This window comes from Salvia hispanica, chromosome 5 (genome assembly GCF_023119035.1).
Source record: "Salvia hispanica cultivar TCC Black 2014 chromosome 5, UniMelb_Shisp_WGS_1.0, whole genome shotgun sequence".
Taxonomy (NCBI): domain Eukaryota; kingdom Viridiplantae; phylum Streptophyta; class Magnoliopsida; order Lamiales; family Lamiaceae; genus Salvia; species Salvia hispanica.
Window position 1 is genome coordinate 20,638,690 of NC_062969.1, and position 26,400 is coordinate 20,665,089.

Consider the following 26,400-nt stretch of genomic DNA (forward strand, 5'->3'; position numbering starts at 1 on the left):
GATGATGCCAATGACGACGACGATGTCCTGGAAATGGCGATCGAGCATGTCAGGGAGAAGCCACATTTACTGAGAGCTGTAGATGTTCATGAATATGCTGAGCAGAAAAATCATCTGAACAAGAAAGAAACCCTCAATGATATTAGATTGGAATTGATGGAAGGTTTTCAGGATCGTCGCAGACCCTTTGTAGAACCAAGTCAGGATGAAGAGTTTGGCATGATCACTGGAGAGACTGAAGAGGAACTCTCTGAAGGAAGAATTGTGCAGGCCACAGTTCGAAAGGTTCAGGGTCAGAGAGCAATTTGCGTCCTTGAATCTGGATTAGCTGGCATTCTCAGTAAGGAGGATTACATGGATGATTGGAGGGATATCAATGAGTTAAATGAGAAGCTGAGTGAGGGTGATATTTTGACTTGCAGAATTAAATCAATTCAGAAAAATCGCTATCAGGTGTTTTTAACTTGTAGAGAAAGTGAAATGAGGAGTAACCGTTACAAGAGTCACAGAATGACAGATCCTTACTATCATGAAGAACGCGGTACTCTGCAAACTGTTCAGGAAAAAGCTCGCAAGGAGAAGGAACTTGCAAAGAAGCATTTCAAGCCGAGAATGATCGTTCACCCACGCTTCCAAAATATAACGTCTGATGCTGCGATAGAGGTTTGTTGTGATCTTCTATTGTAGTCTTTCACAATTCATTTGTGGGCCTGCTTGGCACTTGCGTATTTATTTGGTATTTGGGATTATTGATTTTTTTTTTCTTGGACTTGATATGGTTTGATTACCTTTTAATCTAAGGTTCATTCACATGCGAAGCGTAATTTATGCTGGTGAAGATTCGTTTTATTGAGTCCAGATTGTGATATCATTCCAAAAAGTGCATTTACATGATTTTTTAATAGCTTACTGCTGCTACTTACTCTTCCTGTTTCGAAATGCTTTCATGTCTTTGAGTTCTTATACCCTTTGATTCCTGTCAACAGTTTTTGTCTGACAAGGATCCCGGTGAAAGTGTCATACGCCCTAGTTCTCGTGGGCCATCATTTTTGACATTGACTCTGAAAGTTTATGATGGGGTATATGCGAACAAGGACATTGTAGAAGGTGGAAAAGAGCACAAGGATATAACCAGCTTGCTTCGGATCGGGAAAACACTGAAAATCGGAGAGGATACATTTGAAGATCTTGATGAGGTAATTTATGGAGCTGTTATTTTGGAGAGTTACTGATCATAGGCTATGGAATTGTATTATCTGAATAAAATATCTTATGCCCTTTCCAGATTAGATATTTTATTTCCCTGAAAGCATGCGAGTTTGATTAACCCTCATGCAGGTAATGGATCGTTATGTAGATCCACTGGTAGCTCATTTGAAGTCAATGCTGAATTACCGAAAGTTCAGGAGGGGTACTAAAACTGAAGTTGATGAGCTCCTCAGAATTGAAAAGGCCGAGAATCCTATGAGAATTGTATATTGCTTTGGAATATCTCACGAGCATCCTGGCACATTCATCTTGACGTATATACGGAGTTCTAATCCTCATCACGAGTACATAGGTCTCTATCCAAAGGGATTTAAGTTCCGGAAACGAATGTTTGAGGATATAGACCGTCTTGTGGCTTATTTTCAGAAACATATTGATGACTCATCTGACTCTACTCCATCGCTACGATCAGTTGCTGCTATGGTGCCAATGAGGAGTCCTGCAACTGGGGGCTCATCTGGGTCTGGTGGTGGGTGGGGCAATTCATCCAATGATGGAGGCTGGAGAGGAGGCCAGTCTTCAGACAGAGACAGGAATTCTGGTCCTAGAAGTGGTAAGATTTGAAATTATTTAATTCACTTGTGCATTTCATAAATAAATTTTGTGAATAATAAATGTGCATCAATTTGCTTTTCCTTGCAGGGAGGGGTGATTACAGAAATGGTGATGGGCATCCCAGTGGAGCACCTAGACCATATGGTGGGCGAGGACGTGGACGTGGCCGGGGCCGTGGGTCAGATTCTTATGGTAATGGCAGGGGTGACAGGCAGGACCAAGACCGTGGTTCACAAAGGTGGGGTTCCAAGGATGGCGATGGTGGTGGTGGATGGGGGAGTGGCTTCTCTGGATCAAAAGCCCAGGATTCACCGGGCGGTGGTAGTTGGGGAGGCGGCGGTGGTGGTGGTAATGCTGGTGAGGGCAGCAGCACTGGTTGGGGTAGCTGGGGAGGAGATGCTGGTGGTTCGGGTGCGGATGCAGGTAATTCAGGGTGGGGAGATGCCAAGAAGAGTTCAGATGGTGGTGGTTGGTGATAAATATCAGGATGTTCTTGTAATTTTTATTATCTATACTACTGAATTCTCGTGTTGAATAGGCGTTCAGCTCCTAGCTTCTTTCTTGGACAATCTACTATCAGTTGGTCTATTTTGAATCTTTCATTCTGATTTCTAGATGGTCTTCTATTGCCTTTTTTTGTTTCTCTGTTCAGCAAAGGCTATATATTTTATATGGAAGTCAGTTCTGTCACAATGAAATTTAGCCTGCTGGATAATTCAATGTCAAGCGATTTTATATGCATTTCATTAAAACTCTCCTTAATATTACGACTAAGTTAAATACTAGCACGATTTGTTGTAATTGATAAAGATCAATACTCATGGCATGGGACCGGGCTTGGTTCGACTGTCTCAGCAGGTTATGAGTGGAACGAGACGAACGAAAAGGCCACAAGAAAGACCACCTCCTCCCCCTGTCTTCCCACATTCTCCATTGCTGCTGCTGTTGTTTCTTCTCTCCAACTCCTGGCGACAGACTGGATACGAAGCTCGTTGTTCCATGGCATTATGCAATCTGAGTGGTACCTGAGATCCCAGTTCGAAATCTTCTCTGCAAACAGCACGTGTCTGAGTTAAAATCTTGATGGTCAGTAAGGCATCAATGGAGGCACGCTCTGATCACTCTGTGTCACATGTTGAAGAAATTCCTCAAATCCTGGTCAATACAAGAGTTACGTTCCAAGAGGCCACTGCTGCCTGGCAACACGAGGAGTGAATTCCACGATGCCCCAATCAATCCAAATTCGAGAGGGCTTCCATACTAATTGCATCGTCAAGATCTTGAACAAAACCTTGTTCACTTCCCAGTTTGCACAAACCAGATTGAGCCCGGGTTCCTGGAAATTAGTATACCACCAATGAGCTGCCCGTTGGCTCTCGACATCTATGATCTCTCTTGCACAAGGTGTTTGCATAAACAAGTAATTAAGCATAGGGTCAATATAAAACTTGTGAAAAATGAAGGCAATAAACAAAAATCAGTCTACTCAATCAATTGACTAAGCACAGATCAACAACAGTTAATATTCAAGGAAAGCGATCGCCATTTTTTTCCAGCAATATTTCCGGTCACATAAGAACATTACCAGATTCATACTAAAAAACTATCACGTGATAAATTCAGTTTGTATTACTGACATAAACTTTCAAGAAAACAACTAGAGAGGAAGCAAGAACTGAGGAATTCTTGTCTTTATCCATACAAACATGCAGCAACATTGGAATATCAGTAACAACGTGTTTTCATAATTTGATGAATATTTTGCTTCTTTGTGATAATCGTGCAGTGAAAATGGATGGTGCAACTACTAAGACAAGAAGCTGAAATAGTGATCATAAACTAACCTCTCATCTATATTCAAATCATGTAGTGAAGACAACAAATAACACATGCAATGGATACAAAACAACAAGGCCAAGTGCTGCAAAAAAAATCTCTTCATATAAAATAGTTTACCATTATTCTCTACTGCACCTTTTTTTCCTACTCATTCATTGTTCTTGATATTAACATTGACAACTTAGTATATTTCATAATATGCTTATATTCTTAGTCAAAAACAACAAGGTATTTTTGAAAGTTTTGTTGCTTTTCAAGATTCTTACATGTTAATCTATTTATAGCATGAAAAGAATTACTAATATTTGATTTTACTGAATTAAGGCCCTTGAAACTTGCATGATTTTAGTCAAGTGATTTATGCTCCTTCATTCTTCAACACGAGCCATGACTACGAACAGGCAAAGGACGCTGATCATCCATGATGCTTCGAAACAGCTCAGTATTTCTCTTAGGAGCATGGTGGTTCAGTTATCGCTCAGCTATGGTAGCATCATCAAGCTTCTTGTGATCACTGAAGCTTTTACAGAGAAACATAGATTTCAAGCTAAGAGATGTGGCCTCGTGCTAAGTAAGAAATTACCCTTTTCTCGTCTATGTGATGATGATCCATTCGAAGATAAAATCTGAGTACTAATTCATGACATGTTTAAAGAATCCAAGACGCATTCAAGTGCAACGATTAACAAACACAAGGCAGATATCAAAGAAGAAATTTACAAGACACTTGTCAGATACTCAACCTCACTGGAGTTTAAAGAGATGTTGGTTGCTGCAGATATGTTACAGGTGATTGATTTACTAATATTAGATAGCAAGACTAAATTTCTCTACTATATCTGTCTATCTATATGCTATAAAATGAGTTAACATTATGTTGTAAATGTTTAGGTTGAATTTGGGATCACGGTAGAAGCCGGCATGCTGAAAGAAGTAGCAGTCGAATACGCTAAAAGTTACCAGGCCACGCATGTAGTTCTTGGAAGGTATTTGTAAATCTATCCTCAATTACTATTGTTAAGAATTGATCGGATAGCTATGAACAACAAACAACCAAGAACGAGTATCCAATATACCACAGCAACAATGATATACGTGGTTCGATCAATGTGATCTACATCCACGGGAAAAACACTCGATCTTTATTGCTCATTCACACACAACAATTACAGAAAGTGAATTCAAGATCAAACGCAATACAAATGATGCACTCTAGAAATCAATCAGCTCAACCTCGCTACAATGATTTCCTCACAAAGACTAATGCACCACACTCTTTCTTGAGCTGAAAACCGTCAACTCCGAGCCTTATATGCGAAGGTGAGGCAGCGTAACAGAATGAGCTCAAGCTCCAGCTCACAATCCCCAAATTAGCCGTTGCCTAACCTAATTTCAATTCACTCTTGTAACTTTTTGCGCATTAGTCCCTCAGCTTGCCCATTTGTGAAGTAATGGCCCACACTCCAACAACTACTCAACTGAACTAGGAAAATGAAATATAGGTAAGACTACTCAACTCAACCGTAGAATTGCTTATACGAAAACGATTCTCGTAGGAAACTGAGGAAAGAAACAAAATACTTCATCAAAAACTTGTCCTGTGGAATATCAAGGATCAAATCTGACCACACCATTCAGATTTTAAGAGCACCTCAAATCGACGAAGCTGCCACAAAAGGGGAGGTTACTACCGACCAGAAGAACAGTAAGTTATAGTAAAATTTCTAAAAAAGTGTGTGTGTTAAATACTTATAGTTGAGGTGCAGGGGAAGAAGGGTGGGAAAGTAGCCACTTGCTATGTTGTTCATGTAGAAACACAAGGCCATGGTATAGACAGAAGATGAACTTCACTTATGCTGAGCTGCAGATTGCAACAAATGGCTTCTGCTCTCAGAACTTGATGTCGGATCATGGAAGCAAAACCTATCTCGGATTGTTGAACGATCAGAGGAAAATTCTGATCAGGGAGACCCCTTCAGTAACAATGGGAGAGGAAGATTATCAGAGAGAGGTTCGGATGCTGGAGGGAGTTAGGCATTCGAATGTGGCGTTGCTCATAGGGTCGTGCTCAGAGGGACCAAACAGATTCCTCGTGTATGAGTACATCTGCAACGGTTCTCTCAACACACATCTATCTGGTGAGTAGAGACAGTAGTGATCTCAATCAACTTACAAGACCTATATATATATACATACATATCTCTTTTTTGTTCTTTTATCTTTGAATGAATGTGATTTTGTGCAGATGGAAACAAGAAGATGACATGGGAAATACGAATAAACATAGCATACGGTGCAGCTAAAGGGTTGGCATACTTGCACGAAGAAGGAATCTATGGAAGCATGAGGCCAAGCAACATCCTTGTAACACATGATTTTCAACCGATGGTAAAGTTTTTTGATATATTTGAAAAGAAATATGATGGAAATGGATATAGATGATCTCTTACAGCGGAAACATGTGTGATCAGCTGTCGTACTACGGATTTATGAATGAATACGAGACGTTAGGAGAGCGGTCAGCCATGAAGACTTATGAACACTTGGCACCAGAGTACGATGAAACTGGGAAAGAAGTGAGTAAAGCTGATGTGTTTGCGTTTGGCATGGTGCTTCTCGAGCTGATCACAGGGAGAAAGACGATAGAAGACACCGATGGCCAAAGCTACTTGAGATGGGTAAGTTCATCTTCACAAAGGCAATGCCATTGTTTGTAGGAATTAAACTCACAATTTTGTTGCAGGCGAGGCCGCTGCTAAGGCAAAAGAAATACACAGAACTAACAGATCCAACGCTGAAAGATAGCCCCGATGTTTACCAGCTCTACTGGTTGGTTCGCATGGCTGATAAATGCCTCAGCTTGGATCCCAATAGTAGATACTCAATCAACAAGGTAACTTTAATGCTAACTCTTTCCATTGCTTTCTCTTAACATTTTTGCTCATCTTTTTTTTCCTAGGTTGTGAAAGCATTGTCGGACGTTATAAATCGCTGTGGTGTTGAAGAATTCTCTCCTACTGAATCTGAATTGTGAGAATTTGGTGTATTAATGTTCTACCTTTTGAGAGATAAGTCATGCTTGATGATACAATGATGAATTTATTATTCCATAAATTATTTTATTGAATATTTATTAATTTCAAAATATAATATCCATATATTAATACTCCCTCTGACCCAACTAAGTTGAGACATAACTTTTGGGCACGTAGATTAAGAAATTATATTGAAAAGTAGGAGAGAGGAATGAAGTAGGAAGATAAAGAGAGAGTAAAGTAGATATTGAAATAAAGTAAAAGTGATTGGATGTTTTGTTTTTTTTTTTAAAAGAAATGACTCAATTTAGTTGGGACATCCCAAAGAGGAATACGACTCAACTTAGTTGGGATGGAGGGAGTACAAAATTACTAAAACTAGTTTTTAAAAAATAGAGATACACAAAGATATGAAGATATCACTAATATATTCTTGAATAGGTTTGTGTTAAAATGACAACACTTTTTAAAGTGACACCGTGACACCATATATACAGCAATATTATAAACGTTACACAGCAATATTACAAACACTACACAACAATCTATAGATTGTTGTATAGCGTGTTGGATATTGCTAGACAAGAAAAATTGTTGTATAAAGAGCAACAAATCGCTGGCCGAGTTTTTCAACTCTTTTTTTTTGCCACGTGGCAGCTTATTATTCGTCCACGTGTACAAATGATTGGCTAGGAATAGTGGTATGGTGTTATTTTAAGGGATGGTGGCACCCTAACACTCCCCTTCTTGAATATCAATAATTTTATATTTTGGGGTGCGTTATATTGCTAACTTTTTAAGTTGTTAACTTTGTTAACTCATCAATACAGTGTATTAAAAATGTCAATACGGTGACTTCAAAATGTCAACACATAATATCAACACATTATATTGAAGTTCAACAAAATTATGTGTTGACATTTTAATGTCATTGGGTTGACATTTATAATATATTGCGTTGAGGAGTTAGCAAGTTAGCAAGTTAGCAACTTAAGAAAGTTAACACACCCCTACAATAAGATCATTGAATATTGATTAAAATTTTGACAAGTTTATTAATTTATGAAATATATTCGTCAATATTTTTACTATGCGCGTTTCAAATACTTATGAGGATTCAAAATTTTCATTATTCAAATTGAAAAATACTCCAAGTTAACATCCAAGGTGACTATCATCATATTGCAACTCTTAACATGGAAAAATGTAAATAGATAAATTTTAAAATTAAATTCATATTATATATATATATATATATATATATGAATGTTATTTTATGATAATTTATTTTTATTAAAATTATAAACTTTCTATAATTAATTTATATACTTCAATTTAATGTCAGATTTATTATCATAAATAATATTCCTTCCGTCTCATAAAAATATAAACAATAGGTAAGAACCGGAACCGGAACCGGAACCGGAACCGACCGGGTAAGAACCGGCCGGTACCGGTTTCGAACCAGAACCGATTTGTAGTTTTAATTTTAATTTAAGTATACTAATTAACGAAAAGTTGTTTATTATTTACCTAATTTTAATCTGACACCAAACTAGATTTAACTTATATATAACAACAATTATATTATCTCCACTTAGTATCAAGAAATATGATTCTCACATTAGCCCACGAGTTATCTGTGATGTCAAACCAGAATTACGGTATATTCTTTCGCATGTTTCCTCAATTGGTAACCTCCACCTTGACTCCTCTAAGAGCTTTCATGATCTGTTAAAATTATTTTTGTTTAAAGAACTCAAAGTATAATGGTAAATAATGATCCAAACACATAAATTGGAAAATTATATTGTCAAACAAGAGTAGCATTTATTTTAAGCAATATCAAAGTAGCAAATGAATACATTCAGTAATACTAAAGAATCAAAACCAACCTTGATAATAATAAATGAATTACCGTTAATTACTATACTTCAATTTTAGTAAAAAAAAATTAAATTTAATATATATTATTCGGTTCCGGGTAGGAACCGGTCGGTTCCGGGTAGAACCGGAACCGGAACCGGATTCTTCGGTTCCGGTTCTTCAATTACCCGATCGGTTCCGGTTCCGATTCCGGGTACCCGAGAACCGGAGAACCGGTTAAGCAGGCCTAGTGTAATTAATGAAGTGAGAGGTGGAGTGTGTAATAAATGAAATGAGATGGTGGAGTGAGATGATGTAGTGTGTATAAATGAAGTGAGACGATGAAGTGTGTAATAAATGAAGTGAGTTGGTTGAAGGTGGATCCCTCTTTGACTTTTTGGTTTTTAATTTTTGTTTTGATTTATTTTAATATAGATAATGACATTTGAGTGTAATTTTAGTGAATAAGGAGATAAAATTTTATGTACAAATATGGTAAATTCTAAATGTTACTCCAAATGTGGGACGGACTTTTATGGCAAAATGTTACTACAAATCTGGGACGGAGGGAGTAATATACTTTTTTGGCTATAGATATTGCCTAAATTTTTATAATTTTGATAAATATAAAAATAAATTAGTTCTCCGTAAGTGTTGGTTACACTACTTGCATAAACTGACCCCAGTTTCTACTGCTAGTACGAAACAACCTATTGCTAGTATTAATATTTTTTAAGTACACACAATGAGAAAAGTAAATTAATTAATTGCATGCAAACAAGTGAAACTATAACATTTGCTTAAAAACTAGAAATGCAATAAAAAAATGTGCATCAATTTTTTTCTAAAAGCTTCTCTCGGCCCAATCGATCTCCACATAGTCAATAACTATCTTTGGAACTGATCTAATCATATGCCAATCTGCACCTTCTTGTACTCTGCATCTATCTGTGAGAAGACCACTGTCTGAAATTGTCACTTCTGCAAGAGAACCAGGGAGACCATCATGTGGCAACGAACGAATTTCGGGACATTGATTAATGTCTAGAGAATGGAAACGAGTAGCACCCACAAGCGACGGCAGATTGGTAAGCATCGGACAATCATTAATGTGAAGGGTGTGAAGGTGAGGGAACCGGCTGCCACGGAACATACACCATGAAACCAAATTTGGAATGTTCTTCATTGCGAGATACTCCAACGATTGAAAACCAGAAAAGTCTTGGTTAACTTGAGACCAATTAGCCATGTCATCGATCGTAAGAGATTTCAAATATCGAAGCTTTGCAAGAGGGGTAAGAATGTGGCAGTAGTTGCAACTCTGCAAGTTGATACTTAAAAGCTTGCAGAGGGGACTACTAAACCAACCCGGCAATGAAAAACCATTATAGTTGGTGAGTAGTAGCTCCTTCAAATTTTCATGTGGTTGAAGACCATGAAGAATTTGTTCATGATGGTTACTGTCTCCACATCCATTCCATTCAAATTCAAGCCGATCAAGAAATGGTTTCGTGAGCAGCATAGCTTGCTTGGCCTCGTCCACAGTTGGCACATTGTCAAGATTCTTGATAGAAAGACATCCTCTCAAGAACTTCATGTTCTTAAGCTCTTGAATTCCATGACCTTCAGTTCTTCCCACAATAAATGCAGGTAGAGTTTGAAGATTGACCAACTTTCCCAACTCTGATGGCATTCCATTGAGCTGCTTTATGTCCAAATGAAGATACTGCAAACTAACCATTTTCTTCATATTTCTTGGCAGTTCATGGAGATTAGGACACTGCTCCAGCTTTAGTATTTGTAAACTAAAAAGATTGGCAAGCGACTCAGGCAGTCTGGTGAAGCCACCATTCTCAGATAGATTGAGATAACGCAGATATTTCAAGTTCTCAATGGACTCAGGCAGCTCAACAAGGCCTGTGCGGCTCAAATCCAACACTCTCAAAGACTTCAATTTCAAAAAAAGAAGGTATGAAACTTCAATACTGCCGCCACATACAGACATGACTTTAAGCGTTCTCAAATTCTCATACCAAAGGTAGCCCTCTAACACTCTTGGTTGCCTGCTTGGACAATCCAAAGATAAATGACGAGTGTTTTTGAATAATTCAAGATTTTCATTTGATTGGCTATCTTTCAGGTGCAAAGAAGTACGGGATGAGACTAATTGAGCCATGCTGTGAATAAGATCGTGCATCTTATACACTTCTCCACCACGAACATTAACACCCGATGATTGGAAAAATGACCTCTGGAGTAGATTCTTGAAGTAGTCATAGCCAAGATCTTCTATCCCCATATTTCTGGTGGGATGCACAAATCCTTCAGCTATCCATAGAAAAACCAACTCACTCACTTCAAAGTCATGATCCTTTGGAAACATAGCACAATAAGCAAAACATTTTTTCAAATGTGGCGGCAAATGATGATAGCTCAAGGCTAAAGCTGCAAAGATGTCATTGCCATTCATGTACAAGTCCCACCATTCACTGTTTAGAATAGAGATCCATTCGGTTGGATCATCTTTGAAGTGCAGCATGCCTCCAACAGTCTTTGCTGCTAAAGGCAGCCCTTTGCATTTTATCGCTATCTCTCTTCCAATTCGTTCAAATTCAGATGTAAGATTTCTAGCCGATGTTGCTCTTTGCTTAAGCAGTTCCCAACTATTGTCATCACTTAAGGTCTCCACACAATGTGAATGAACTGCTCCTACAATTTGTGACACAATCATGCTTCGCGAGGTCAACAAGATTTTGCTACCAAATGCTCCAACTCTGAAAGGAGAAGACAAAATATCCCAATCTCTGTACTCTTCACTCCAGTAATCATCCAACACAAGTAAAAACCTCTTGTCACGAATCAACTCCTGAAGTTTAAGTTGAAGAGGATCAAGGTAGGACAAGATGCAGTTTTCCCCCGACGCAGACTCTATGATCGACTCTGTGATGGAAACGGTGTCGAAACCCATTGACAAAGAAGCCCACATCTTCAGATCAAACTTATCAACAACTCTGTTGTCATTGTAAGCAAGTTGAGCAAGAGTGGTCTTCCCAATCCCACCCATGCCAATTATGGAAACCACAGAAACTCTACTTGTGCTCAAACCCTCATCCAATAGCTTTTCAACAATCACATTCTTATCCCCATCGCGCCCAATCACAGACCCCTCATCCACCAAAGAGCTTGTAACACCATTGTAAGCTGGCCTACATTCATAGGCACAGCCCAATTTTGTGAATTCGGTCTTATAAAGTACATCCATTTCATGGGCAATCTCGTCCAATTCTCCCCTAATTTTACTCAATTGACGAGGTAGGGTCAAGTTGAAAGGTGAAAGGATGATGTCGGGTACCTGCAATTGGTCTCGATTGGCAGCGTGCTTTGCGAGATCCAGAGAAATTCCGTCGAGCAGATCATCGGCAGAGTAGGAGAGCGCGTCCACGTGTTGTAGCCACATCTTCCACGCCTTACCGCTGATGGTGTTGGAGAAAAGGGAGCGACTTTCTTCTACACGGCCAACCATTGCTCTGATCCTTTCAAGTGTTCGTTGCAGCTTCCGGAATTCGTCATCGCCGCCTAATATTACGCTCGCCTCTCGCACAGCAAAGCTCGAAAACTTGTCAATTAAGACTTGCAGCGGCGCCGATACAACACCAGCTTGAAGAACGGAATCCATGTGTGTTTGAGGTTTAGTGATGGATCGATGTTGAATAATGGAGGAAATGTAGAGAAAGAGAAACAAGTCTTCGCTGTAAACTCCAAGTCTACGGTGGTGTGTTTAATTGAATTTCCATTGAGAGTTTATTCCTGCACTAAACTAACAACCAAAAATTTATGTTGTCCTTCAAGGATACACTAATCATAATTCATTCCCACTCTACACTCACGACAAAATCAAACAGGGTCCCGATCACTTATTAAAATCGCTCATATTTATAAAATTATTTTATTTTATTATGAGCGTAGAAAAATAGATTAGAATTAATGGAGTAAGTGATCCTTGCCACATTTTGTCTGAGAGCATTGCATCAATTGGATCGATGAAGAAAAAATATAGTATATGAAAAAGATTGAAAAATATAAAGTGAGAGAATAAAGTACTCTATTCGACTTCAAAGCATATGCATTTTGAATAAGGCACGGGTTTTAATGCAATATTAATAAAGTAAGAGAGATGTAGAGAGAAAAAATAATTAAAATTTTATTAATGACAAATGAGTCTTACCTAATTAGAAAGAAAAGAGTTTTCAAAATTAAAAAATGCATATTCTTGTGGGATAAACTAAAAAGAAAATAGTACATATTCTTGTGGGACAGAGGGAGTACTAAGATAAAGTAATGTAAGTAAAAAGAAATGTGTTTACTTTTATTAAAATGATGACTTCACTATTACTATTATACATGGACCGTACCAAAATTGCAAAATAACTTCTCTATTATAAAATGGGAGTACGTGGTGGGTTTTAGTTTTTAAATGGAGGTGCAAAAATCGACTTCCATTTCAATAATAACTACTCCCTCCGTTCCACTCAAGATGACCACATTCTTGAGTTACACGAAATTTTAGGAAGTGTTGTTAGATGGAATAAAGTAGAGTGGAAAAAGGTAGTTGAATATTTTAATGACGATAGATGAGAGAGAAGGTTACTTCCAATTTTGGAAAATGATCATCTTGAATGGGACAAACAAAAAAGAAAAGATGAGTATCTTGAATGAGATTGAAAGAATAAATTTTAAAAGGATAAGCTAATATCTAAATTTTGGATGGATTTTGCTACTATGACTTTTGCTGCTATTGTTGTCGATTTTCCACGACCCTAATATGGAAATGAAGTCATCAAAAAGTAAGTACTCGTTCCGTTTTATAATAGGTGTCATATTTTTATTTTTAGTTTGTCCTATAAAAAATATCACCTTTACTTTTTTTGAAAAAGCTCCCTCTCACATTAATATAAATATATTATTTTCTCTATCCATTTAACACACAAAATAATAGGAGTATCACCTAAAATATCATGTCAATCCTCAAGTGTGCCATCTGTTATGGGATGAAGGGAGTAGAATATTATTGAAATTAGACGATGATGTCATTTTTCGACATGATTAGGTAGGCATAGTAGTGGGAAAAAATACTAAAATACCACACTTACCGTACTAAAAATATCGATTTTAGATATACCATAATTTTTAGTACAGTAACGATATCAATTTTTCTGCACCGCGGTAATATCAAATATTTGATATATACCGTAGATTCGATATATCGTACCGTATTTCGGTATACCGCAATAAAGGTAAGACAACGGTATAAAAAAATAATCATATCGAATACTCGGTATAGTATCAGTATGATATTTTGTCATACCGCAATTTTTCGGTACGGTATGCAGTATGATATTTCGGTAGGTATGCAGTATGACATTCTCGGTACGGTATATCATACCGACCAACCCCTAGATTGGCATAGGTGTATTGGGGGTATGGTGAATCATGCAAAGTAGAAGACTTGCATAAACAAATAATGGATATATTTGATCGATAATTGCATATTAGAACGCAAAGAATTTAAGATTAATTGCTATGTCTCCATGTGAAGTTCTTCTTACTCAATCACAAAACTTCTACTCCCTTGGTCCTTAATAATTTGTCACCATTTAACTTGACATGAGTTTTAAAAAGTGTAATAGAAAGTGAGTTGAAAAGGTTATTGGCATGTGAGTCTTACTTTTATATACTTCATCCGTCCCACTCTAAGTGGAACCTTTCTAATTCGGCACGGGATTTTATGTAGTGTTGTTTTGTGAGTAAAGTGGAGAGAATAAAGTAAGACAGATGGAAAAAAAGTAGAGTGAGTGACGTTTCTATATTTAAAAATGTGTCATTTAGAAGAAAAAAATATGTCGCTTAAAGTGGCACGAAGGGAGTACTAGTTTTATACTACGTCCATATTTGAATAATGGAAACATTTAAAATGAATAAAGTAAGAGAGAAAGAGAAAAAATAGTGAAAGTAGTGTTAGTGAATTGTGGGGTCCACATCCAAAAATAGAAAGATTTTAAAGTTTCTATTTTAAGAGACGACCCAAAATGAAAATAGTTTCTATTTTTAAAATACGGAGGTAGTAATGAATGTGAGTGAGATTGAGTTAGTGGAATGTGGGTCCACTATCAAAATGATAAAAGTGAAAATGTGATAAATTTTTAGGGAAGATAGAAATGTAAATAAGTGACAAATTTTTAGAGACGGGTGGAGTAATATGTAAGACCAATAGAAGATAATACCAACTTAGAAGGGAGAAGAAGTTGGATTTTCTCTCCTTTGAGAATTTTGAAATCCTCAAATTGTGAGAAAAATTATTTATGTCTTTAACTCTCAAACTCTAAAATTCACAAATTCTCAGATTGTGAAACTATTTTACCTCTAGTCTCCTTTATATAGAGTTATTATGGGTTAAATTAGTGATATATGAAAGATGGACTTTGATCAATCCTGCTTAGTCTTTTTTAAAAAAAAATTAAATTGACCCTTAATTTAAATTAAGCTCAAACAAAGTAGTATTATTATGAGCCATTGTAGATAAATAGTATCTAATCACAAATTCTTCCTCTTTAATTTGTTATTTCTAGTGTTTAAGATATGAATATTCACTATATAATTTAAGTCTATTATTTGACTTTGTAACTAATTTATCTTTTTCCAAGAATGGTCAAGTTCAAAAATTTTATTTATTATTACATAGAATAAATTTCAACCGGCCAGATTTCTGAATAATAAAACATTTTCCGAACACTAATTGGGGAAATTATCAAACCTAATTCGTCTGATACAAAATTCATTGCAATAACAATACTAACACTACTAGATACTCCCTTCGTACCAAGGAAGATGACCCCTTTCTTGGGCGGCACGAGATTTTATATAGCTTTATTTTGTGTGTTGAGTGGAAAGAGTAAAGTAAGAGAGAGAATAAAGTAGAGATAAATGGTATTTCTATTTTTAGTAATGAATCATCTTGAGTGAGACAAACTAAAAAGGAAAGTAAATCATCTTCAATGAGACCGATAAAGTATTAATTATAACCACACAAGATATCAAGATTTTCAAATTACAAAAGACCCACACCTTTTATATGTCAAGATGGTGAATAATCATTGTCAACAATAATTAAGTAACAGCAATCAACAAGTCTACTACGCATAAAAGTTGGGCAATCAATAATTAAGTAAATATCGAAGAAGGACTTATCTCATTTTTAGATCAGTGTTACACTATTGTTACTTATTTTCTAAATTTGCGGACTGACACTCTAATTTTTCTCGATAGATAGTTAAATTCTTCTATCTAATCGTTTTACTTTAATAAAGAACCGATTGTGGTTACCTATGGTAACGACCATGTCCACAACAAGTTTACTACGCATAAAAGTTGGGCATTCTTATACGTTAAAATGTTTGAAAAATAGGTTAATCTGAAACTTCTTATACCAGTCCTAACATAATGATGTGAAACTAATTTTTCATTTTGTAACTTTTTAATCATATATTCAAAACGTGTCTTTGTATAAATTTCTTCTCACTTTAGCTTTATTTTAGCCACATTAATTTTTAATTTGCCGTTCATGCGAAATCGTCAACAACATCAAAATTAAAACTCCATCATTTTAATAATAGATTACATTCGTCAATTTGGATGCCCCTTAAAAATAGAACAATTTTAATTAAGAAAAAAAAAATCACTCTAATGAAATGAATCTCATTCTCCACTAATAATACACCAATAAGGATGGAGAGACCATCCCAATAAAGATGACTCATTCCTTGAGCTGAATGTGATTTTATACAATTTTATTTTGTATGAGAAATGAAGAAAATAAAATAAAAGAGATAATATAAAGTAATAGAGATAGAATAAAGTAGAGATAAATGTGTTTATATTTTTAGCAATGTGTCTTCTTAGTTGAGACAAACTAAGAAGAAAATTAGGTCTCATGAGTGTGGGACGGATTATTATTTATGCCCAAAATTGAAGTTCGTACGAAAATTTGTGATACTATTACCTACCATTTTTAATTGACACATCGACTTTAACTAAGCCATGGCAATTTTAATTTTTGGGATCTGGAAAATCAGCAACAAAAACAATAAAGTTACTATATTTATAACCAACTTTTAAGTTCTTGGGGAAACTAAAACTTATCCAAAGTTCTTTAAATTATCGATCAATTTCCTTATTTAAAACTAGATTTGCCGATTTCGACTTGGAATTGAACCATTAACACTATCAATTCGAAATTTAATATGTAATGAGTTAGCTAAATAGTTGAAATCGCTAGTTAATTGGTAGAAATTATATTTATCGAGATGTTGCTAGATTTGAGCGTTTGTTACATTGTTTTAAAAATCGGACCAACCGACCGATTCGGTCCCAAATCGATGTGTTTCAGTCTGAATTTACCCTAATCTAAAGGGACAGTTTGGTGAAAAGACATTTTTGCCCTTTTTGGAGGAAAAATGTAAAGCTATTTTATTTACCCTTTTGATCATCTGGAAAATGGTTACTATTGGATAGCAAAAAGGCAAATATTATTGGACAAAAAATTGGTCTAATGAAATAGTGACTTTTCAAAGAAGATAAAACACTTATACATACACACAACTTTAATTTTATCCGCATATTTATTGATTGATTTGCTGATAATTTTATATTTGATTGCAGCATAGCATGAATCTTGGAATCCGGCAACAGCTCCGTCGATGGGTGACAAAGGCGGCAAGGCTGATGGAGGCGGGGCAGTGGCGGCAAGGCAGCGACTGCCTCTGGACGAGAATCAATGCAAAATTTCCCAAACACTTTCAATACACAATGCAGACGACAGAGCTTCCCAAATACTCCAATACCAAATTTCTCCCCTCTATAAATACCGTAGAAAAAAGAACATGAACTTAACGAAATCTATAGAAAAACATAAAATCAAAATACTTGAATTAAGTACTTTCGACACCGGCATAGCAGCCGAACTGTGGGCGGAGCATGGTGGAAAAATATTACAGCAAACAATAAAAAAAATTGGGAATGAAGAAAGTTGAACCAAATCAAATCTTGAAATGCCGGATCACACAACAACCTGGCCGGATGTGGTGAAGCAGGAACGGTGGGGCAGGCGGTGGTCGTGGCGACGCCGATTTGTGGGAGAAGCAGAGAGAGAGGCGGGTGGCGGCGGGCGTGAAGCACGCGGACGAACTGGCGAGGCACGACGGAAGGAGCGGGGAGCCGGGCGGTGGTCGTGGCGGCACCGATTTGGGAGAGAAAAATGGCGGCTGGCGAGGGAGGAAGAGAGAGAAGCGGCGCTGCTTTTAGGTTTAAGGGTTTATTAATTTATTCATAATATTGGGATTTATGTTGAGCATTAAGAATTTATTTTTTATGGTATAATACTTGGATTATTTTAAGCTTTAAATGTGTGTTTTATATTTTAGAGTTTAATAATAGTCGATACTAATTTGGTAAAAAACTTTTAGTAAATAGAGTTCAATTTGAGTGTTTTGTTCAATTGTTATGTCTTAAATTAATAGTATGTATTTTTAAAATTAAATTTATTTCAATTCAATAACTGATTTATTAAATACTCCATTTTTAATAATCCTTTAGATATTAAAATTATCGTATGCAATATTAAAACTAAATTTATTATTTATATTTAATATTAAAGCTGTATATATTTACATTTAAATTTAGTGTACATAATTAGAATTGAGTTGATCTGTATTTATACTATTAAAAAAAAGTAGTTACGAAAAATGATAGTATTTGAGTGATGGTATTCATCGGATAAGTTTATGACAAAATAATTGTGTCGTAATCGTACTCTTTGAAACACATTTAAAATAGTGCACTACCATTAATTTTTTTGTAAAATAAGTTTAAATTAGAATTATGCTAAGTTTAGTTTGTCTTCCATTTATTTATGTTAAAATTGAGATTTAATCCTTTATTGCAATTCTTTTTCTCAAATTAATTCATAAGGTAAACGACAACACAAATATGTAATGTTTATAATTTTCATTATATTTACTCAATTAAAGTTTTTTATTCTTATATTTTAATTCACCTTTAATTAATTAAACAATACTGCTAAGTTTTTAGATTAAATTACGATGAAATTATATATATTTAAAATTAAATTTAACTCATAAAGTTTGTATAAGTTCTTAATATAAATAGTAGTGTAATTTGTCACATTATTCAAAACAACAAAGATACATAAAATATTATCGTTATTTTAAGTGATAGTTTACTTTTTATACATATATGTGGTGAGAAGTAAGAAATTTATTCTTTCCAATATTAAAAATTCATTTAGTGTTTGACCATGTATATCAAGTGATGCTATGGTCTCAAGTTAAACATAAGAAATATATAATCAACTAAAGTGTGATTATTGGATAATACAAATTTTTTAACTTGACTTCTCAAAGAAATTTTAATTTACCTTTTATTTGGATTAATGACTATCATAGCATTGTTTTACTCGCACATATTTTCTTTATTTGTACTCCATATCTTATTTTAATTAAGTCATATTCTTTGAACATAGTTATATATATTCTTTTTGTCATTAATTTTTATTGTTTTTACTCTATTTAGATTATAAATTGAAATTTTATAGATATTGCATTCATTAGGAAGTAGTAAATTATTCATTTAGAGTTGGATAAGATAAATACATTTACTTTTTTCAAATCTTCACATTGATTTGAATTTATATTTTTTATATATTTTTTATAATTTTATATTCATTATTTGAAATTCTAATGTCCTGTGCATGGCACAGGTGTTAATATACTAGTTAGATATAAATTGCAATGTATTTGGACTACCACGCACATGAAAAATCAGTCAGTTTAACTGTCAACTACTAACCAATTGAGCCAATTTTATGTTTCTTCTTTCTTAAATCTCTTTTCCTTGGTCTTAAATATTAGTACTAGTAGTATAATGCATTTGTTTGATTTTGTCTTCCAAGAGATGTCAGATCTGATAAGTAAAGTCATGTTTGCTCATTATAAAATGTGCATCAACTCGACGTAAAATTCTATGCCGAAAACCAAATGTTTCGTATTTATTGGGGTGGAGGGATCATATAGATACTATTTTCCTTTTCTCTTCACTATTGGGGGTCGACCGACCCCTCCCCCTTGCAGTTAGCACCGTTGGAGTCAGGATTTGAAGCTGCCATTGACCTACGGCGGCACCGATTCGATCCCACTGTTGCAGGCTAAGAGCTATGAAGGAAGGAACGCCAACACTGGTTTATTGACTGTTAAATTCTTTAAATCATTGTCCCACATCGGCTTGGTGATGATCCTAGCTTCTCTATATAAGTGTGGATAACCCTCCCCCTTATGAGGCCTTTTAAGGGGTGAGTGGCCCATTTCTAATATGGTATCAGAGCAGGGCCCAAGTCGATGATGGTTTATCTCTTTATCTCTTCTCTTGCCTACCCACGTGATGGAAGTCCGATGTGTCATTTCGGCCCACACGTGAGGGGGCGTGTTAAATTCTTCAAATCATTGTCCCACATCGGCTTGGTGATGATCCTAACTTCTCTATATAAGTGTGGATAACCCTTCCCCTTATGAGGCCTTTTAAGGGGTGAGTGGCCCATTTCTAATATTGACTAACAAAGAGCACAAAGAATGATGGAGTTTCAGGCTATACGAACTATGAAATGACTGTGGAGGAAGGAGAACTACTGCGTTGGTCTATTGCTAATGAAGAAGATAATACACTATTTTAGGATTAAATTATTAATACACATAATCTTTTGTATCAGCTAACACCTAAGGCCATGCTTGGTATGATGGAATGGAATGAGGAGGGAATGGAATGGAGATGGGAATGGAATGAAGGTGGGAATGGAATGACAATTTCATTCCATTCTTGTGCTTGGTGAATGTAAGGTTTACAAATGGAATGGAATTGTTATTTCTTGATTGATTTCATTCCTATGCTTGGTAACTACAAAATAATATATGAATGGATTGGAATGAAATATGAATACTTAATATGTTGATTCTATAAAAAAAATATTTATTCAAAAATATTTTTGTCAATATTTTGGATCATATAAATTTGTACGATACACGTAAATGAGTGTGTGCATATGTGGTGTATGCATGTGTTGATGTGTGTGTGTATATGTGGTGGTGTGTGAGTTGTTTGTGTGTGTGTTTTGCCATGTGCGTGTTGTGTGTGAGTTGCTGCGTGTGTGTGTGTGTTTTGCTGTGTGTGTGTTGTGTGTGCTGTGTGAGTTGTTGTGTGTGAGTTGCTGTGTGTGTGTGTGTGTTTTGCTGTGTTTTGTGTGTGTGTGTGTGTGTGTGAGTTGCTGTGTGTGTGTTTGTGTGAGTTGGTGTGTGTGTGTGTTTTTCAATTATTAAAAATTTTAAAATTTTAATTTATGCTAAAATTGAGATGATATTAAATTTAAATATAATATTAAATAATATTTATTTAATTTTGTTAAATTTTAAAATAAGAAGAAAGGAAAATGAAATGGAATGACCATTCCTTAGCTAAATGGATGGAATGGGTATTCCCATGTGGAATGGAATGACCATTCCTAATGGAATGGTGATTCCTAAGGAAAAAATTTACCAAGCAAAGGAATGGAATGGAGGTAGGAATATCATTCCATTCCCTCATTCCATTCCATCATACCAAGCATGGCCTAATAGGTTTTCCAAAACACAAGGCAAGTTCATGTGATATTGGATCACTTCACTTCGCCCAATTTAAGTTGTATGTTTACTTTGACAAACAAAGCTCGAAACAAGAAATGGACAAAGAACACGAGCTCAGTTACTCACAAATGTGGACTGCAAGCCCTAATCTAAACCTAATTTTTCAAAATCAATCCATATGTTTCTCACAGCAGCAATCTTGGGCCAATCTACTCCATCCTTGCGACACCTCTCGTTTATTCCTGGGCAGCATCTTATTATTAGAGAATCAAGCGAATCAGGCAATGACCCTTCCGTCAAAGAAATCAGTTGCTTGCAATGACTTATTTCCAAGCGCTCAAGAGAGGAGAGCTGCGACAATGGAAGAAGACGAAGTTCCGGGCAATATCTTATGGAAACTTGGGCAAGGCAGGGGAAATCACCATCCTCAACTCCTGTCCATTCTTCAAGGGCAGACATGCCCTCAAGAGTCAATTCCTCCAGCCTTGGAAATGCATTAACCACTGTAGTTACAATATTCCTGCAGAACAGTATGCTGATGTTCCTCACATTTTCCATGTGGAAAATGTTGAGAATCTTGAGAGACGGAAGCTCCCCAATGGAGGGCAGGATAGCACAATTTATACACTTGTACAGAGTCATGGTCACAAGATCGGTATAGAATGGGTTGCTCATCCAGCTCGGAAATCTTGATCCACCATAAAATGACAGCAATAACTCTTTCAGGTGAAAATGTGGTTGCAGGGATTCTAATATTTCAGCTGTATCCTGGGAGTCGGCATCTCCAAAATCATTCCATCGTAACTCCAGCTTGTCGATATATGTTTTATGCAATAGTACAGCTTCCCTTGCTTCCTCTGCACCAGAGACATTTTCAAGCATTGATATAGAAAAAGACCCTGAAATCTCATTCATGTTTTTCAGCTCTCCTATGCCGCATCCATCATTCTTTTTCCCCACAATAAATGCTTGTAAAGTTTGAAGCTTTACTAGATTTCCCATCCCTCCAGGCATGGACTTCAATTGACTAATAATGTCGAGGTCTAGATGGCGAAGTTCAACTAACTTCCCCAATCCTCTTGGTAAAGCAGAAAGTCCAACACAATATTTCAGATTTAGTGTTTGGAGACGGTGGAGGCGATCAACTGATTCAGGCAGCCGCTGGATTGGAGTCCCAGACATGTCAAGATATCGCAGTGATTCCAACTTTCCAATTGAACCTGGGACCTCTGCTATATGAGTGCGACTCAAATCCAACGTTCTTAAAAGCTTTAAACCCAAAAAGAAGTCGCTTGGAAGTTGGCCAGTGACAGCACAACGATCCCCAAGCACAACAAGCGTATGCAATTGTTTGAAATTTTTCAGAGCATCAGAAAAGCTTCGATCAAGCGTCTTACACTTCCATGTCAGATGCAATGCTCCGCTGTCGATCTCATTCATATTACTTGGAGTGATCCTCAAATAGTTACCTTGTTTAAGGAGTCCATCCGGCACTTGAGATGTATTAACCTTGTACATCGTCTGCCTGAGAATATTATCAAACTTGGAAGGTACAATGACTTCCCTCTGGATCAAAGCATCAAAATACATGTTACCTACATCCTCCATTCTTTTAGTCGCTCCCAATTCAAAGCATTCTTCAGCTATCCACATCCTTACCAATTTATCCTTTTCGAATTCACAATCTGGAAGAAACAGATTGCAATGTTCAATGCAGCTTTCAGGAACTTCATGAGTAGTTGAATCTTTTGGAGTTTCCAGATTATATACTCTATCCTCATCCTCAGTAGAAATTCTGGGTTTTTTCCTTACAGGACTCGTCAGTTGCTCTCTTAGATTAAATAGATCCTTCTGCAAAGTGCACTAATAATATTATCCATAGTTGAACAAACAAGAGGCACGGCCACAGAAACTCAACCGAAACAAGAAATGAAGATTGTCCATAAAACAAAGGTATCCAACATTTCAGCTATTGCAAAGATTAGTTTAAGGGACTATAACTCTCTAAACTGCTAGTTAAATGCATGAAAATTGTCTCTTCTGATATCTTCCCGGACTTTTGATAATATGCCATTCTGAAATTTATTGATAATGCACACAAACAGGTTCAACTGAAGATCTATTTATTTCAATATAAGATTGGTGTAGCAATCTGACCAGTGTTAAGAGAAGCAAAATTGAATATAGTTGAATTACATTGACAATAAAGACTAGTAATTCTAACCTCTTCGATTATTGATGGAAGTTGAATCTCTTTGTTCAATTGAAGCTCTTTCTTGTGTGAAAGCTGATCAAAGAAGGGATGGTGAACAAGTTGTTCAGCCGTCCATCTCTTCAAAACATCTGCCTGCATACAAGCTGAGAGAAACCTCAGCAGCTCCGTCGATGGCTGTTTCTGAACATCTTCACTTTCACTCAATCTGCCAGACAATTTGCCCAATTTGAGAATACACAACCCCACACTCCATACATCCCAAGAGAATTCATCATGTATTGCTCCAATTTCAGGAGAAAACGGCGTCGTGTTAGACAAAGTCTTCCCTAAATACAAGAGCTTGACTTGGCCGTTAAGATCAACGAAGATATTGGCGAGTTTGATATCCCCATGCCGGATTCTCTTCCGGTGAAGGAAATTCAACCCCGAGAGAAGTTGGTAAGCGAAAGTAAGCAGATCGAATTCACAAGTGACGCTGGAAAATCCGCGATCCAAGGGCTCGAGGAGGAGGAAACTCACACCGGCATCACCAAAAACGACGTCGTAGCATTTGACGAGGTTGGGATGATCCAATTCCTTGAGGATCTGGACATCGGCGCTGATTTGTTGGCGTTGGGAGGAATCATCGCGGAATTCCTTCAAGGCGTAGGTGAGGCCGGTGTGCCGATTGACAACTCTGTAGACCTTGCCGGTGCCGGATGCTTCAATTGTTGATTTCAAGTCCAAATCAGGTAAGTTAGGCACCGTCTTGTTCCAATTTCGATCCGTCCCCAATCGGTGCAATCTTAGGGTTGCCACGACGGCGTGCTTCACCACTCTCCATCTGGATATGTATCGTGAGTTTTCCTGCCAAGCACTAGATTGAAGTAGACCTTCACTTGAAAATGGAAAAGAAAAAGCTTCAAAAAACGAGTATGGAGAAGAAGAAGCTGAAGGTGCAGAAGAAATGGTCTTGGTTTGAGGAGGCCTTGAAGGGCGACGGAGGATAGAGCCACAACCGCCACATCGATTAATAGAGAAATCTGTCACCTCCGGCAGTATTTTCTCACACTTGGGACAACGAACTAAACCAACTTTATCGGTTTCAGACATTATCTATCTCTCTACAAAATAAATTGGGGGAAGAATAACATGGAAACTAAACAACACTAATAAATATTGGTGTGTGCAGAGTTCTTATTTGACTATTCATATCAAAATTTGCAATTGTACAATATAGGTGAGTCCAGTTAATCTTATGATTCTTTGATTGTTTGGTGGCTTTTTGTCAGAAATCATAGTTTTGTTTAACTTCTGATTGATTGGGGAGCTACGAAAACATGTTTGGTTGAAAATGCCCTGAATTTATGTCTAGTACTCGCACCGTCCCTCTATAGTAGACACGTTTATTTTCGTCATGAGATTTAAGAAAAATTATATTAAATGAGTAAAATAAAATGAGAATAAAGTAGAAATGAAGAAGGTAGAGAGAGTAAAGCATTTTTTGCCAAAAAAAAAAATTACTTAGCTATAGTGAGACAACCGAAAAAGGAATACAATTCAGCTACAGAGGGACGGAGGGAGTACAACTTTGTTCCCAATGAACTCTATTTTGGGGCATATTTTTCACCCCACTCCCACCCTCACAAATTCACCAACTGAACAAGGAAAAATTTTATTTCCACGGAAGAGGGTACGTGCGAGGTCTGCGGCTGCAAAGCAACACTGTCCGAAGACTCATAATCATCCCCGCTATTAATTCTTAGTAGTCAAAATCTATTTGGGTTGTACTGTTTTTCCTTTGTTCAGAACTGACCGTGTTACATTAAAGTGAACTTCGCCCACAACCGGTCTACTAAAATAAAGACTTGGACTTGTTTCGTTTCTTATATATTTAAATATATAAAAACAATCATTAAATATAAAATCATAACACCATTACGACAAATTAATCTATTTTATTCCATAGGATATAAAATAAAAACTTTTATTATATCCCATCACTCGAAAGATGACGTAAAATATACAAAACTCTAACAAAAGCACGTTTAAGCTAAAATGTAAAAAATGAGTTTAAAATGCAAAAGTTCATAGTATTCAAATTTAATATACCATTAACCTCGTGATAAACAAATATGTTCATCCATAAAATAAACCAAACTGTCTCACAAATTTTAATTTTGAGCATATTCTAAAGGAAAATGATTTTTTTTAATATTATGACATTACCATGTAATAGAGATTATATTAATTTTACTTTACATTTCATTATTTATTAAATTTATATTTTGTATATGTACATTTTTACCTTTGTATTTATACGTGGAAGTAGTATTGCTTAAGATCTTAATAAGGTTAACTTGATTATGAAAAATACTCCTCGTCCCATAATAGGAGTGTAAAGAATAGTGAATTGGAAAGTTAATGGAATATGAGATTACTTTTTTATATTGGTTTTATAATAAAATGTGAGTGAAGTGAATTAGTGGAATGTAGGAACTACATATCATTTATGATAAAAAAAATAAAGTGTTGACTCTTATTGTGAGATGAACAAAAATGGCAAAGTGTGACTCTTATTGTGGGACTAAAAGAGTATATGCGAAAGGAATTGCAACCCATAATTTTTAAGCCATACTTTTAAGTTTGACATTTTTTTTCGTATATTCCTTCAATTTTTTTATAATGTTCTGAAATTAAAGAAAGTAAAGGATAAGAAAATGTTTATTAATATAAAAAGTAAAAATTATATTTTAATCATTTTAACTATTTGTAAAAGAATAGGAAATGAAAGAAATTAAAGTCTTGTAATATTTTTTTAACTTCCTTATATGCTTTTTTTTACAGTTTGAATTTTCATACCGAATTTTTAATACCCAACGTTAAGGAAAGCGTATATGAG

The 26,400-nt window shown here is 36.0% G+C and overlaps 4 protein-coding genes across 5 annotated transcripts in view; 2 read left to right on the forward strand and 2 right to left on the reverse strand.

Annotated features, from left to right (window-relative positions):
• The window catches only part of LOC125189598 (transcription elongation factor SPT6 homolog), a 7,038-nt gene extending 4,600 nt beyond the window's left edge, over window positions 1–2,438 (forward strand). Inside the window, exons 14-17 of the mRNA XM_048086860.1 lie at window positions 2–663; window positions 987–1,196; window positions 1,339–1,822; window positions 1,912–2,438. Coding sequence (XP_047942817.1) covers window positions 2–663; window positions 987–1,196; window positions 1,339–1,822; window positions 1,912–2,300 — 1,745 coding nt within the window. The 3' untranslated portion in view covers window positions 2,301–2,438. The remainder of the gene's footprint in view (window position 1; window positions 664–986; window positions 1,197–1,338; window positions 1,823–1,911) is intronic.
• A 1,612-nt stretch (window positions 2,439–4,050) lies between these two features.
• Window positions 4,051–6,752, forward strand: LOC125189600 (probable serine/threonine-protein kinase PBL7). Its single transcript, XM_048086861.1, has 8 exons — window positions 4,051–4,234; window positions 4,319–4,452; window positions 4,555–4,649; window positions 5,476–5,801; window positions 5,909–6,051; window positions 6,135–6,341; window positions 6,407–6,556; window positions 6,623–6,752. Exons 1-8 carry the CDS (start codon window positions 4,051–4,053, stop codon window positions 6,695–6,697), a joined length of 1,314 nt encoding a protein of 437 aa, XP_047942818.1. The 3' UTR covers window positions 6,698–6,752.
• A 2,594-nt stretch (window positions 6,753–9,346) lies between these two features.
• Window positions 9,347–12,422, reverse strand: LOC125186774 (putative disease resistance protein RGA3). The gene is made up of 2 exons (XM_048083219.1): window positions 9,637–12,422; window positions 9,347–9,545 (listed from the first exon to the last, which is right to left on the reverse strand). The coding sequence occupies exons 1-2, from the start codon at window positions 12,238–12,240 to the stop codon at window positions 9,540–9,542; spliced, it is 2,610 nt and encodes an 869-aa protein (XP_047939176.1). The 5' UTR covers window positions 12,241–12,422; the 3' UTR covers window positions 9,347–9,539.
• An 8,898-nt stretch (window positions 12,423–21,320) lies between these two features.
• Window positions 21,321–24,758, reverse strand: LOC125189132 (putative disease resistance protein At3g14460). Of its 2 annotated transcripts, none has more exons than XM_048086365.1 (2): window positions 23,529–24,758; window positions 21,321–23,167 (listed from the first exon to the last, which is right to left on the reverse strand). In XM_048086365.1, the coding sequence occupies exons 1-2, from the start codon at window positions 24,609–24,611 to the stop codon at window positions 21,449–21,451; spliced, it is 2,802 nt and encodes a 933-aa protein (XP_047942322.1). In that variant the 5' UTR covers window positions 24,612–24,758; the 3' UTR covers window positions 21,321–21,448. The 2 variants fall into 2 exon arrangements, with proteins under 2 accessions (XP_047942322.1, XP_047942323.1); XM_048086366.1 differs by having other exon boundaries at window positions 21,321–23,155; window positions 23,529–24,755.
• Between the last annotated feature and the right edge of the window lie 1,642 nt (window positions 24,759–26,400).